This window comes from Bombus vosnesenskii, unplaced genomic scaffold (assembly GCF_011952255.1).
Source record: "Bombus vosnesenskii isolate JDL3184/JDL3185 unplaced genomic scaffold, Bvos_JDL3184-5_v1.1 scf7180000013270, whole genome shotgun sequence".
In the NCBI taxonomy this organism is placed as follows: Eukaryota; Metazoa; Arthropoda; class Insecta; order Hymenoptera; family Apidae; genus Bombus; species Bombus vosnesenskii.
In genome coordinates, this window is record NW_022882928.1 from 1,716,557 (window position 1) to 1,730,146 (window position 13,590).

General features: G+C 40.3%; 1 protein-coding gene across 3 annotated transcripts in view; it reads right to left on the reverse strand.

Moving 5' to 3' along the window:
• Positions 1 to 3,146: 3,146 nt before the first annotated feature.
• LOC117231000 (nephrin-like) overlaps positions 3,147 to 13,590 on the reverse strand; it is a 100,023-nt gene continuing 89,579 nt past the window's right edge. For 2 of the 3 annotated variants that reach the window (XM_033489010.1, XM_033489011.1), the window contains 6 exons: positions 8,814 to 8,973; positions 8,123 to 8,470; positions 6,342 to 6,608; positions 4,382 to 4,621; positions 3,624 to 3,736; positions 3,147 to 3,468 (listed from right to left, as the gene is read on the reverse strand). In XM_033489010.1, the coding sequence (XP_033344901.1) occupies positions 3,388 to 3,468; positions 3,624 to 3,736; positions 4,382 to 4,621; positions 6,342 to 6,608; positions 8,123 to 8,470; positions 8,814 to 8,973 (1,209 nt within the window). In that variant the 3' untranslated portion in view covers positions 3,147 to 3,387. The remainder of the gene's footprint in view (positions 3,469 to 3,623; positions 3,737 to 4,381; positions 4,622 to 6,341; positions 6,609 to 8,122; positions 8,471 to 8,813; positions 8,974 to 13,590) is intronic. The other variant, XR_004492894.1, reaches the window with a different exon arrangement.

The following is a 13,590-nucleotide window of genomic DNA, read 5'->3' on the forward strand; positions in this document are numbered from 1 at the left end:
CGAAATAAATTTCAAGAAAATCCGGCTAATAACCGGTTACTAATAAAACGTGATACGTTCCTGAACCAAGCGCACTTTTGTGGTCAATTGTGAAATAAAAATTTGAAATTACACCATTTCGCGCGGCGTCATCTTGAAAAGGGAAGCAACTGTCGAGAGCTCGTCATAAATGTGAAAAATTTAATATACAACACCAAGTCATTGCTTCGAAATGGTGAGAATCTTAATTTGGTTTATTTTTTATTCATAATCTAATACGATTTATAGCAATTTGTCGTTTTTCTATATGAATGTGAATAGACAGTTGCTAGTTTCCGATCGAAGTCACTGTATACATACACCGAGAAGCACAAATCACGTATTGTTGAAGTGAAATTGTTTTTCTTTTCACTCCCCTTAATTTTGTTCATTCTCCTCTTTTCTCTTTCCTATCTTTTTGCTTTCTTTCCCCTTTTTGTCATACATTCAACTATAATCATTAACGAAAAGTTTGATAATCGTTCGATTTTACGGTAATAATAATTTCGTTTTCTTTTATTTTAATTTTCTTCGTATAAATTACATATATTAGCTCCTGTGTGTTTACAATCTCCGCGTTGTGTTTCAGTCTAACGTATTATTGTTTTTTCACTTCGCACGTAATATCAAACCGTTGAAAACATATCCTTTTCAAGAATTTGACAACTCTTGTTCATGCACGCTCGATTTGTCTCCCCACTCTCCGCCAACCGAACTTTGTCGGGTAAATCGTGGCGCGGTGTCATTCTACCGACGAAAATCGGAGCGATTAGATGTGTGTATAACTCCGTGACTGGTGTTCCTTTCCTACTCCGTAGTACGTATTTACACGCGTAGTTATTATTTTACCGCCCAAACTCACGCTACTGTTAACTTCGTCTAATTAATGTACGTTTTTATTTAATAATTTATTATAATTTAATGAAGATTTTACATCTAGAATTTACAATTTCTGTAGTAATTAAACTTTATTCGAATTTTAATTCACTTTGTTATTAAAATTTCAAATTTGGCTAGAGTTTGGAGTTGTTTTATTTTTCATTATATCAAACTTCCTAACAATCAAAAATATGTTTTTAAGAACAAATTATATTTCATATAGTCTTTTCATATTCATTTTTGAATTTGCATATTGATTTAAAATATACATATAGAGATACTAAAGTTCAATCCTGCCGTACAAAAATGTATTGAATTTTATGTGCAAGAAGAAATTTCGCGACAGGCAAATTTTAGTGTCAAAGCAACAAGTTTTGAATACTGTTTGCATACTTTCGAAAATGTGCTTTCACGAAGGGATTGCCTGAGGTTGTTTGTATTAATATTTAACTTTGAGCAAGTATTAAATAAATTTCTTATTCAGTGTCAGTTTGTCTTTTTTGTAATGTAATTTCAATAATTCATAGTGTCAATTATTTGAACGAATTTTTTGATTTGAACTTTTAAATTAGTTTTCTAGTTAGAGTTGCGTTGACGAATGATCGCGTTTTTTAAAGTAGTGTTGCGCCTATATTATGCCCAATCTTCTTCCACTGAACCGTGGAAGCACGTTTCTGTTCCTGGATCATCTGACGCAGTTTCGTCACTAGCCATCTATATGGTTACATTGGATCGCTATTACTTTATTAGTGTTGCGAACATATTGATCTGAGTGCATAGATTAATAATTATTAGTGTTGCGTAAATAATTCACACGGGAATTTTCTATCTTTTCTTTTTGTTTTTTTCTATCAATAATAAAGATTAATTAATATTAACAAAATGATAATGTAGTCATCGTGATTTGCTTTGAGAATTTCCTATTTAATGGCTACATATATGTATTAAATTATAGTTGTGAAATAGAATGAATATTCTATTCACGGGTTGTCCGATTACTCTGAGTGGATATTTTGATCATCTACTAGTGTAAAATTAAAATTGCAACAGCACTCACGTTCTAGACATTTTATGATAATTTCTAATTCCCACTATTCACTATAGCATTACATATAACGAATAAAGATACAATTTTCGGTAAAATGGCAAATATAGTGCCGTCTTTCTGTTGGATTATTCGAACAGAGATAAGCATCAAATTGGGCGTATCGCGAAGCATAAAGATTATGCGAAAGATAATATTAGTAAGATAAAATTAAAAATTATGATGAAATTTTAACAATTTAAAATTACTTTTCTTTTTTTTTTTACTTTAATCAGTACCAACTTCTGGCAAATATCAACCAGGAGAGATTTATTATGATTTCAATTGTATTTTGCATAATTTGTATTAATTATTTATTTTTTTACAGAGATATAAAGATAAATTGTTTTTAAAACGTTAAGGTAATCGAAAGCGTGAAGTTTTCTAGCGAAAGCTTGCTTTTGTTGGTTTTTGTATCTAAAAGTATAATACTTATATCCACTCTCGGATTTCGCATGGAAGAATAGGCTATTGAGATTCTCGTTCGAAAATCTTTAGTTACGAGGGTGTTGGAAGGAACGTTACGAGAAATTATATGCTCGATCGAAGAGATTTCTACCGTAAGTAACCTGCTTGACTAGGTCAGTCCGATATATTTAGCCGTGATAAAAGACACAAAGATTGCAACGTGAAACAGAGAAAACAGATAGAAGAAGATTCTCATTAGGTATCTGAGTTTCTCGCGTCTTGAAACAAAGATTATCTGGAAACGGGGCCACGATAAATCGCGTCCTTTCCTTGACCTAAATTTCAACAGCAACCGAGCAGAGTTTATGCGATCACCTTTTGGTCTGTTTCGAAGATATACGTTCTCGAGCTTTGTTCTCGACTACTATACGAGATAGCGCCATTCCCTTTTTGCAGAGTGCATTTAACGTCCATGGGTGCATTAAATCTCTTGCGGAAATAGTCCAGGGCTCGATCCGAATCCAATGACTTCTTCCTTTTAGTTTGCGAGTATTTTACGTAAAAATCTACCTATGGAAGAGGTAGTTTGGCTGAGCTGTAAGAACAAATTGATAGAAACACTGTTTTCTCGTTCATTCTTCTTATCGCGTTCAAAGTTTCTCATTTTCGTATCTACGAATTCTTATTTAGCATATTTAGTCATTAAGAACGTTTACCTGAGATCGAGGACCGTTGAAAGTATCGTAATGCAATCGCGTAACACGAAATCGATGTGTTTTATTTATATACAATATTTACAAAGGCATACTGTTATCGAGTAGCTAATAAATATCTTCGTACGCTTAAACGTGTACAATGTTGCATAAGCATGGCTTTAGTCTTTTTGATTTTCATGTGTTGCGACAGAACGTAGCCTATTCGGAGTGTGTCAAGTGTCAAGTCCGTGACTATGCTCCTTTCCTTGTAATTACAACACTGTTTCCTTTCTTCGCCGATCTTTAGATGCAGCTTTCTTGGATCACGGCGCTTCTGATTGCCGTTTCCGAATATCGATGTGGCCTCTGAAGACTATAAAATGTCTGCAAACAGAGTTATTCCTTTTTTTAACGGAATGTTTTTCATGGTAACGTTCGCTAGATTTATAGAACGAGCTTTCCTAATCGAAAGACACGATTATTCGCGTTATTACGCTTCATCCTTTAAAAAACGACGAAGCAGAAATGAAGTTACTTACGTTCGGCGATGCTCGAGGATAATCTGAGTCTTCTATAACATCGTGGGATATTTCTCGGCCTTCTAGCTGTCGTGGCCTCCGCGGTAAGGAACCGTAATGTAGAAGCTTCCTATCTGGAAAAATTTCATCGTAGCATTCTATACACTATGGTGCAATTCGGTTTATCGAAAGTCTGTCATCGGTATAATCGGATGTGCCTTCTTTTTTCTTTTGACAAGTCCTCTTTAAACTCGAAAAGCGGCGTATTCCGTGCAGCGATCATTTACGAGAGATAAATTGACGAGATCGAAGGGAAAGACGTTTCATAAGATAACCACGTCGTATCGATTGTTTGTGCGGATTTTTCCTACAGCAGTATTCACGAAAACAAATATTCGATTTCTGAATCGATGCATCTACGTCGAATAGGTCGACGTAACGTACGCATTTTCCACGAGCAATTTTCTTGAAAGTATCGTTAACCATGGTCGTCGTTTAGGGCGAGACTCGATATATTTGCGATTTTTCGCTTAAACGGAGCACTTTCATCAGTCTGAGTAGAAATTTACCAGATGAGATGGTGGGTTATTTTTCGCCGATCTCATCGAATGTGAATAAAGATAGAATATGTTTTTCCGTCCGAATTCACCTGTAGATTTCGCGCGGTAGAGAAACTAATCTTGTGTGTATGTGTGTGTGTGTGACAGAATGTTCAAGTGTATTCTAAATTTCAACTTATGCGAAACAGAAGCGTATAGAAAGCGTATAACGTAACTCACCTGTGAAATGATTGGTCAAGGCTGTAGTTGGTATGAGATCAGGATTCCCATCTTCCTCTTCGCCTTTGGTAGCAAAAGTCGCGATACTCGGTTGTTGGGGTGGTTTTGGCTTTGCCGGAGTGGCCGCGTGTTTCCTCCAAAGCGCCATTAATACTCCGGTCACGATTAGACCCAAACCGGTTGCGGTACCCCCTAGGCCAATCAGGATCGGTGACATGTCCACCGAAGATGTCGATTCGCCTGTAAATCAAATCACCCTCAATCCTATAACGTATCTACGTAGCTGAATTACTTTTATCCTTCCTCTTGTTCTCTTTTTCAAATTTCATACGTACATTTTTATATTCATTATGCACAGTTGGATGAAAATTTCATCAACGACGTAAGTACGTGTTTATTAATTTTGGAATAATCCTATATTACGTTTCTTTCGTAAAAGCTGAATTAATTCTTAATTACTTATATCGATCGATTCTTAATTACACTATTTGCAATGATAAATGATCATTGGAAATACATTACTGGAAACAAATTGTAAGTCAATATAAAATTTAAAGAGTAATTTTATTTGGTGGGTGTACATCGAAACTAGGTACGTGTATGCAATTGTGTAATTAATTAAATGTTCGTTTCGACGAATTAATGGATGTAAATAAAAGAATTGGCGAATATTTTATTTACGGTCTTTACTCGTGATATGGCACTTTTGACCGAGCTAACGGAATAGCGAAGCGGAAACAACGAATGTATTACCAAACGATACGCGAAAAGGGCGAAATAGAACTGTGTCCAATTTTCATTCGACTACTATTCTGAATTTTATTCTTCTTTCCTTCGCTTTCGCCCTCTTTCTCATATATATGTATGCACGTATATCTTTCCTTTTTTTACGAAGACTGCGTTACATCCATTGAATATTAGGATTTATTAAATTTGAAAAATGCCGATCGTAACTAATGGAAAGTTTTGTAAAAGCTTCGTAAAAGTTTTGTAAAGCTTGGTAAACAAGCGAACTTTGTACACGTTAATTAACAAATGGAAAGGGAAGTAAATGGACACATCGTGATTGGTGGGATGCGTAGCAATAGTGAGAAAGACCTGTTCATCTCTGTTACGACCGTTCGCGGAGAGACGCGGTCGCGAGGAAAACGCGTCAGCGAGAGGCGTAAATTCTCGCTACGATTCGGTTAATCGACGCCGCGAAGTAGTCGTTCCCCTGTTTCGGTTAAGATAACAGAGGTGGTTGAATGAATATGACACAGTATAGTAAGTTATATTTCACCGTTTATTTCAACAACCTATAACGAAGGCAGTTACGCTGGTGCGTATGTACGAGATGAGCGAGTGACTGATCTACGGGTGTGTATACCCGGTCGAAGGATATTGACCGTTCGAAGGATGTAAAATCAGTGAGGTTCGGAGACGATGCTGCGGCGGAGGAAAGCTAAGGATGGGTGTGTCTAGCGCACGGGACCATCGGATTTGTTGGTGACGATTTTAGTTAAGAGAGTGAGGGAAATAGGCTTCGTTGTTAATTGGTTAAACGAAGGGTCTTAACCGCCCTCGAGAGAAAGTGGTTAGTGGGAGGAAAGTTGCATCATACGTGAGAAAAACTAACTTTCCCTTGTCAAGCTGTAGTAGACAATAGTCCTTAGAAATGCTTCGGAAACAGACGTTTGTTTGGTTTGAAGGACCTCTACTAGGGAATTCCTGAGATTTATGGAAGATACTTGAGACTATTGAGGGTACGCAGTGAGTATCCGAAGACATCTGGTTGCCCATCTTGCCCGCGGTGTGTGGCCTGGGCTAGGTAAAGTGTTACGCGACGTAACAATCTCTGAACGAGAGATAAGTTTTGGCCAGTCGTATCCAGGTGGCTTATAAAACAGATACCGATAGCTGTGTTCCTATCTTTTTGTACATATAACCTGTTCAATTCGCGTTAGAGGTACTTACGCACCGGTGAACTTGGCCACTCCTTTTAGAGCTTCTCCTTCCATGATCACCGGATCACTGGAGCCCTTCATATTGACCGCGTAAAGAGCGACCGTCGTTGGCTTGTGAAGTTCCAACTCCCAGTAAGGATTTGGCGATTCCAGTCGTTGCTTGTCCACAATCGCGACAAATTTTTGCGGCAAACCACCGTCGTATCCTTCCACGCAAGATATTCTGATCCGTGAACCGGTCTGATTGTACGCCGTGCAGTTTTGCAACGGGTACGGTCTGCCTGCGGGCGAGACATCATTTCCGATTATACGACGTACAATTTATACATAAAGGATACTATACGTATCGAGACGAACGATCGCGCGTAACTTAACGTTTCGAATGAAATCGCGAGTATTTACGATGAATACGATTATAGCAACAAGACGAGTTACCGCGGGGACGTATAAATATACAGCGGGATATATAAATGTCTTTTATTTGAAAAGAACGAGCACGCGTGTTGACAGAGGATTGTTTATTGCAAACAGCAAAATTTTGCTCGACACGGCCCGGTGCGGTGCGGTACGACGATGGAAAGGGAAAAACAGTGGCATAGTCGCGTTGCGGTTCGCGCAACTTCATTTTATTTCGCAACGAGAATAGGAACGCGATGCTTCATCGTTTCACGACCAATGAAATTATGTCGCACGATCGTCATTATCGGCGATGGTGTTGCATTAACGAGATCACTTGTATGCAAATAGGAGTTTGAAAAAGCTTGCGCAGGCGTCGGACAGTTCGGTCGTTGTAGTTCATTTTTTATTTCTCCGTATAACGCGCAACGAAAATAATCCTTTGCAGCAGCGTAAATTAGTGGAGCCACGATAAAACAGATTTGCTGCGTTTTTGAAACCCTTACCTTTTCCGACCGTACTTTTATTTCTACGCGTTTTCATTTTCATTTTCTAGCTTTGTACGCACCTTGTAAATTATTTAAGAGCATATTTCTAACGCGCGTTATGCTTTGTTTGGTCGAGAGCGAGCATTCGCAAATTGTTTCGATGATTTACCTCGAAAATCGTTATCTTTCGTATAACGTTATATTATATGTATCTAATATACATAATGTACGTACAATGTATTGTACGTTTACGCGTACTCGTATCAGAATCTTAATTGTCGCCGTTTGCTTCCGTTTCTCGACAAACGTAACAACTTAGTCAGGGGAAGAAAATGCTCGACGCTCGAACGCGACTAGGCTGGCGTTTCCACTTACCGCCTTGCATTATCGTTACAATTAACGATTTAATTACTCTCGGCCGGCGAGGTGGACCCAGCGAGCCGTGCTGTTTCACACGGGGCGTATACTGGTCGCCGTATGATAAAAGATTACCCGATAATTACTAACGTAAGAAATACGTTGCTCCTCCACCGAAAATAAATTATGTGTCCAATTATCGCAAGCAGTGCACGTTAAAGTTGAGTTAAAATTGAATCGCCGGAGAACTATTGACCGAGTTTAGCAGACCTCTCTATCGATCTTTCTACAGGTGCGATACGGACTAAATTAATTTCGCGAACTCGGCTAAGTTCGGCAGTAATTTTACCTGCTTTTCCATCGTTCCGATCGGTTTTCGATCAGTATGTTTTTCATCGACTGTAATTCGAATGTCAGTGCATTGCGCACTCACCGTAAACGACTATATTCTAGCGGAGACTGCGTATAAAATTTCCAGCAAAACGCTCTCTACGACAGGATCGGCGTATACGCGTGAACGCGATGTGACAAATGGTAAACGAGTTCTGACGAACCTGCTGCGATCACTTGGTAGATGCATGGTTGTTTCGAGGGACCCACGATGTTGCTAGCCCAACAACCCAATGTTCCGTAATCCATATCGGATGATGGGGTGTAATTGAGTCTACTCAAGGTGCCTTCGTTAGAATACTTTGTGGACGGAATGTCGCTGAGATCACCGCTGCTGTTAAACGTCCAGTGGAAGGAGACGGAGGTTGGGCTTGCGTCAACCTCGCAAACTAAGCTGATGGTTTCGTGCTTTAAGGCACCGTGAACCTCTTCGGGAACGTTGAGAGGTGGTGGCGTTGCGTTCTGATACCTCCAACCAGCCGAGTTTAAAACGTGTTTGCACACAGGAGCGACTGTAATAAAAACAACAACTATGAATAATATGCTCGATGTATCTTAGATATTTTACACCGTTCACGTTTTACACCGTTCACTTACACTTGCGGCGATACATTGCCCGTTAATAAAAACGAAGGATCACTGCGAGACTGGCGTAAAATATTTATTTCGCGCTGCGTTTATCTCGGAGGGAATAGAGTGCGTGCACTATCATAAAGGAAAATAAAAGCTGACTTATCCGGGCAACTAGCAAAGAAATGTGTATACCAGCCGAGTTTTATCGCCAAACTCTCGCCAGATAAAATATCTTTTTCTGGCTCATGATTGGGCAATGTAACAGCGGCAAAATATACTTACACATAACCTCGAGGTTCACTACGTTAGAACTAGCACGACCCTCGACATTGACGGCCATGCAGGTGTACCTTCCAGCGGATTCTCGAGTTATACTTTGAAGTACCAGAGAGTGGTCCGAGAGTACTATGCCGGCGGTAACGTTGTAATGGAGCTCTTCTTCCTGAATAAACAAAGGGAGAATATCCTGCGTCAAAGAATCGCTACGTCGCTTGAGATTTCGTTCGATTTAATCGGCATCCGTTACTTTCGTCTTTAACGACGAGATTTTTCAAAAATGTTGCAGAGAGATTGAAATGACGAGAAAGGATAGGAAGAGCAGATAGTCGACGAATAGACGGTTCACGGTTTGTTGCGTATGTCATACATAGTTAAGTCTTCTCAGCCACGGTTACCGGGAAAAGTTAGCGACGTGGTCGGTGGAGCTTCGAAAAGTTAGTACAGTGTTTGGTACATTCTCCGGTTCCTATCCAACCATAAAGCCTGTCATACGCGCGAAAGATTCAAAATTTACCTCGTAGCAAAAACACACTCGAAACTCGCTCGAACTTTGCTTACCAAATCTCTGGCGAATGTGCGAGTTTTTCAAATACGAACGAAATTCTATACGATACGTACGCTGGCTAAATCTCCGCTCCGCGTGTACTTTCCCACCGCAGTCGAGCAATTTCTTCTCGCTCTGTTTACAGATTGCGTACGAATGATGAAGGTTCACAAGGATCAAAGTAACAGAGAAAGTTTAACACGCTGAACTTTGTTCTTGCCCGTTTTGAATTTCTTCGCCGCGAACGAAGAAAACGTTGCTAACGAGACAACGTAGTTCCGTTTGCAAATTGTCGCTCGTTTCGTGCACTTGGTCAAAGGGAATTTACGATTTATACTACTCGGGTACTATTCTCCGTCTTCATTCTCCTTTCGTACCTGCTCGTTATTTTACGTATGTTCAAACAGGCGCGCGCGCGCCACTGGTTTACGAATACACTCCACCACGCGTCTACGAATTATACGCACTTGTATACACCCACTAGCGGGCAGATTTTCGCACCTCTTCGTCCTGCACTCTTCTTCGAATCTCCGTTTATGCAAACGTACTTGTACACACACGTACACATGCACACATATATGCACATGGCCACGCGCGATATTATAATTTCCCCTTAACTTTCTGGCAAAGGCTTTGCACACAGATTGCGGCCCAAGGCGTGTCACGCAAAATGGAGGCCGTAGATGGGTGGAAATTTCGGAAACTCGATTATTCCTGTTGCCTCGGGAACTTTATATGTATACGTTGTATATACTCACGGATGTCTCATGGCAACTAGACTATTTGAATATTTCGACGAAGCATCGTTAAAACCATAACTCGTTCGACTCGATTGATTTTTCCCGTTCCTAACGAAAAAACTTTCTGAATTCCTGTATTCGATAAATCGTATTTCTCGTTGTTACCCATTGCTAAATTCCAGCAAAGGCATTCCAGCAGAGAAAGGGAGAAGGGAGAGAGAGAGAGAGAGAGAGAGAGAGAGACGAAACGTAGTAAACTCTGGTTGTAAATTTGACAGGTTTCCATGCAAATCACCTTGGAATTAATACATACTCTATCCGAGTAGCGTCGAAACTAATTCGGCGTGTACGCTTGTTCCTGTTATCGGTTTTAACTAATTGTAAGTTCCGAATTGCAACTCGTCATTAATCGTGTTTAGTTCACGCGAATAAAAAGGTAACTAGATCGACAACTTTGGATGTGTTCAAACAGCGTGGAAACGTATTCGCGTAGAAATGGGGTAACTTTATCTTCGTATTAGCATACTTTCAAGATTTGATTGGAAGAATAAATAAAGATGCGAGACGATGTTGGCAGAGATAGAAGACCAAGACGGTGTGACGTTGTCAGAAACGTAATATGACGAGCGACGTACCCGTTTCATTCGGTTTCGTAGGAATATGCGGAAACTTGCACGTGCCAATTGTACGCCTCGCCTTCAACGCAAGAACTTGCGGAAGAACAACTCGAAACTATCTTGAATTGGAAAGCAATATGCCTTTCCACGTAACAGTTATCACAAGCGTTTGTGCATCGAAACGGAGTATGCACCGTCGAACGCACAACGTTTTATGCTATCTCGCGCTTTATGTACCTTCAATATTTGTAACGTTTCCCTTTTATCCCTTGTCGAAACATCGTAAAAACAATATAGTAAAGCTGCTTTACGAGCAAAGAAGTATCGTGCTGGTTTGCGAGGTACATATTCGAAACAATTCCTTTCTTCACGGTATGCCTTCATTTTACCTCGAATTCCTGTATTTTCATATAACGTAACGTGACTGCATTAGATGTTAAATATTCGCATTCATGTCAGAACAATAATACGTATTCGTGGCAAGCAAGGAATACATTTGCTTCCTTGCATTACAAACGGATGCCAGAAAAGCGGTAGACAAGAGCGATAACTCCTATTCTCGTGGAATATCTCGGCACGTGCGTCTTCCGGCCAACTTACCTACCGTATTCTTATCTGTCAGATTATGCATAAAGCATAAGCAAGCTTTCTTCATCCTTTGATTCCTTTCTCGGTGATACCTTTACTAATCTTAAAGAATTTTGCGACGTATGCATACAGATGCACTGAATGTTTCTTCGGAAACGGAACACGATACAACGACAATCCGTCGATCCAGATCTAATCAAGGTAGAATAATTAATATTTAAAACAGTAATCGGATTTTACAGCATCTCGTTTGATGCGCATTTACGTATATCGCGATGAAGGGTTCGCGATCGATTTCGATGCTATGGGAATTTTTCAAATCCATTCAAGAGAATTCGGGTTTAAGAAACATGGAAATGATTTTAAAAAATCTCGTATATCGCGCCCTTGTTATTTAGATGCAGCGAGGATACGCGGTATACCGATCGACTTTATAAAGTTACATATTTGTACACATACATACACGCATGCATATATACGTGAAACACGACCAAATGTTGTCGAGTTTGATACCTGTGAAACTCGCGTATACCGTGAATGTAGTAAATGAAAAAGCATGGTTAACGTTATTTTCAAAATGTGGCTTTAGGAAAGTCTAGAAACGTCGCTATCGTTCGCTTCACGACGCGATGGTACTGCGACCGACCGATGAAAAGTCATCGCGGAACAAGCACGATAACGCGCGGTGACATTGTGCGCGTAATGACATTTAACGCGTAGCATTGCGATAATACGAGCATCACACCGCAATGTAGCATAGGTAAATCGGTGGAAGGTTTGCCTTGGTATAACACGTCCGACGGATTTAGTTTCAGCCGCGCATCACAGCTCGGTCTGATCTGCCGTTGAACATATCACTGACAATGAGAAGCACGCACATCCGATCAACATCCGAACTAGTCTGGTTTCGCGTCTCTCTTCTTTCTCAATTTCCTCTTGAAAAGATGAGCGTAAATCGATTGCAGATCGCGAGCGTTGTTCGCAGAAGCGTGGTGTATTTATGTAGATGGCTGATTCACACCTTTACGTTGAAAACTCGAGGCGTCGTTAATTCCAACGAGGGCTTGTAACCGTGCTTGTATTTTCGACGTCAGATAAAAGCTTTTGTCGCGTCCATCGAATATTTTGATGAAAAGTCTGAAATTTTGATAACACTTGCGGCAATGCTAGATACGTGTCGTTCATTCGATGGGAAATTTTCATCGCACGGACGTTTTTACGCGAACATTTTTACGGATTGGTAAACCGGTTCTGCCCGGTGATTCGTGGGCAATTTATTGGTTTGGTTTTCGGACTGTGCGAGGGTGGAGGGTTACCGAATGGACGGGAAGTGACAACGGCAGCTCGTAAATTTACAATAATTTCGACAGAGTGCACACGAATGCACATACGGAGCCCGAACGCTTCGAGACGTTTGAAATTATCATTGCCATTCGCGAGTATTCTTCTCCGACGAAAACTCTTTCCCGAGACTTTTAAACTCTGTTACTTATTCACCGAATTTTTCTCTTACTTTCTTCTTCGACCCAGCATTGAATCATATTCCTTGGAAAGACGTCCTATTATTAAAACTTTTTCCCTCTGTTATCCGACTTTACGAACTTTCGATTATCCGAGTTCATTCGATCGTAATTCTTGCTATTAGTGCTCGAGAATATTAAGGGAGAATCGCACGCGTAACGTTAAATTAGGAAATGGTATTACCTCGAGTATCGTCATGTTTCGAAATTACACGCGAGTAAAACGAATATTTAGTATATTTTGAAGAAATTTCTGTTTTCGTGCTGCTCATGGATTCTTTCAACTTACTTCTTCAAATAAAAAATTGTTCTTTAGACGAGCGGAACAGGATCGCGATATCGCACGCGTCAGAAAGTTTCTTTTCGTTTCTTTCCTCTTTCTTTTGCTTTAACAGAGAAACGGCAGAAAAAACGATCCGAGGAATATCGTGCAGCCGACTTTGACAAGGATTAGCGTGACTGGTTGATCCGACACAGTTAGTTTTCCTATTTAGTGTAATTCCGCGTGGTTCTCGACGTTCGACGCAAACAGGCTCGCGCGAGATCACTGGAACTGGCGTCGCAAGCTCGAAATGCCGTCGTCGGAAGGGAGGGGTTTAGTACGATGCTTCCAGGATTCGCCGACCTCTTGGGAAAGCTCCGACCCGGCAGAGAAAATGATGGAAAGCATAATCCCCCTTAAGAGGCTTAACTCGACGATCCTCGAGTGACCGGAGATAACGCTCGAGCTTTCCAGGTGCGAGTCACGAGTTTTTCAGGATATTTTTCGCG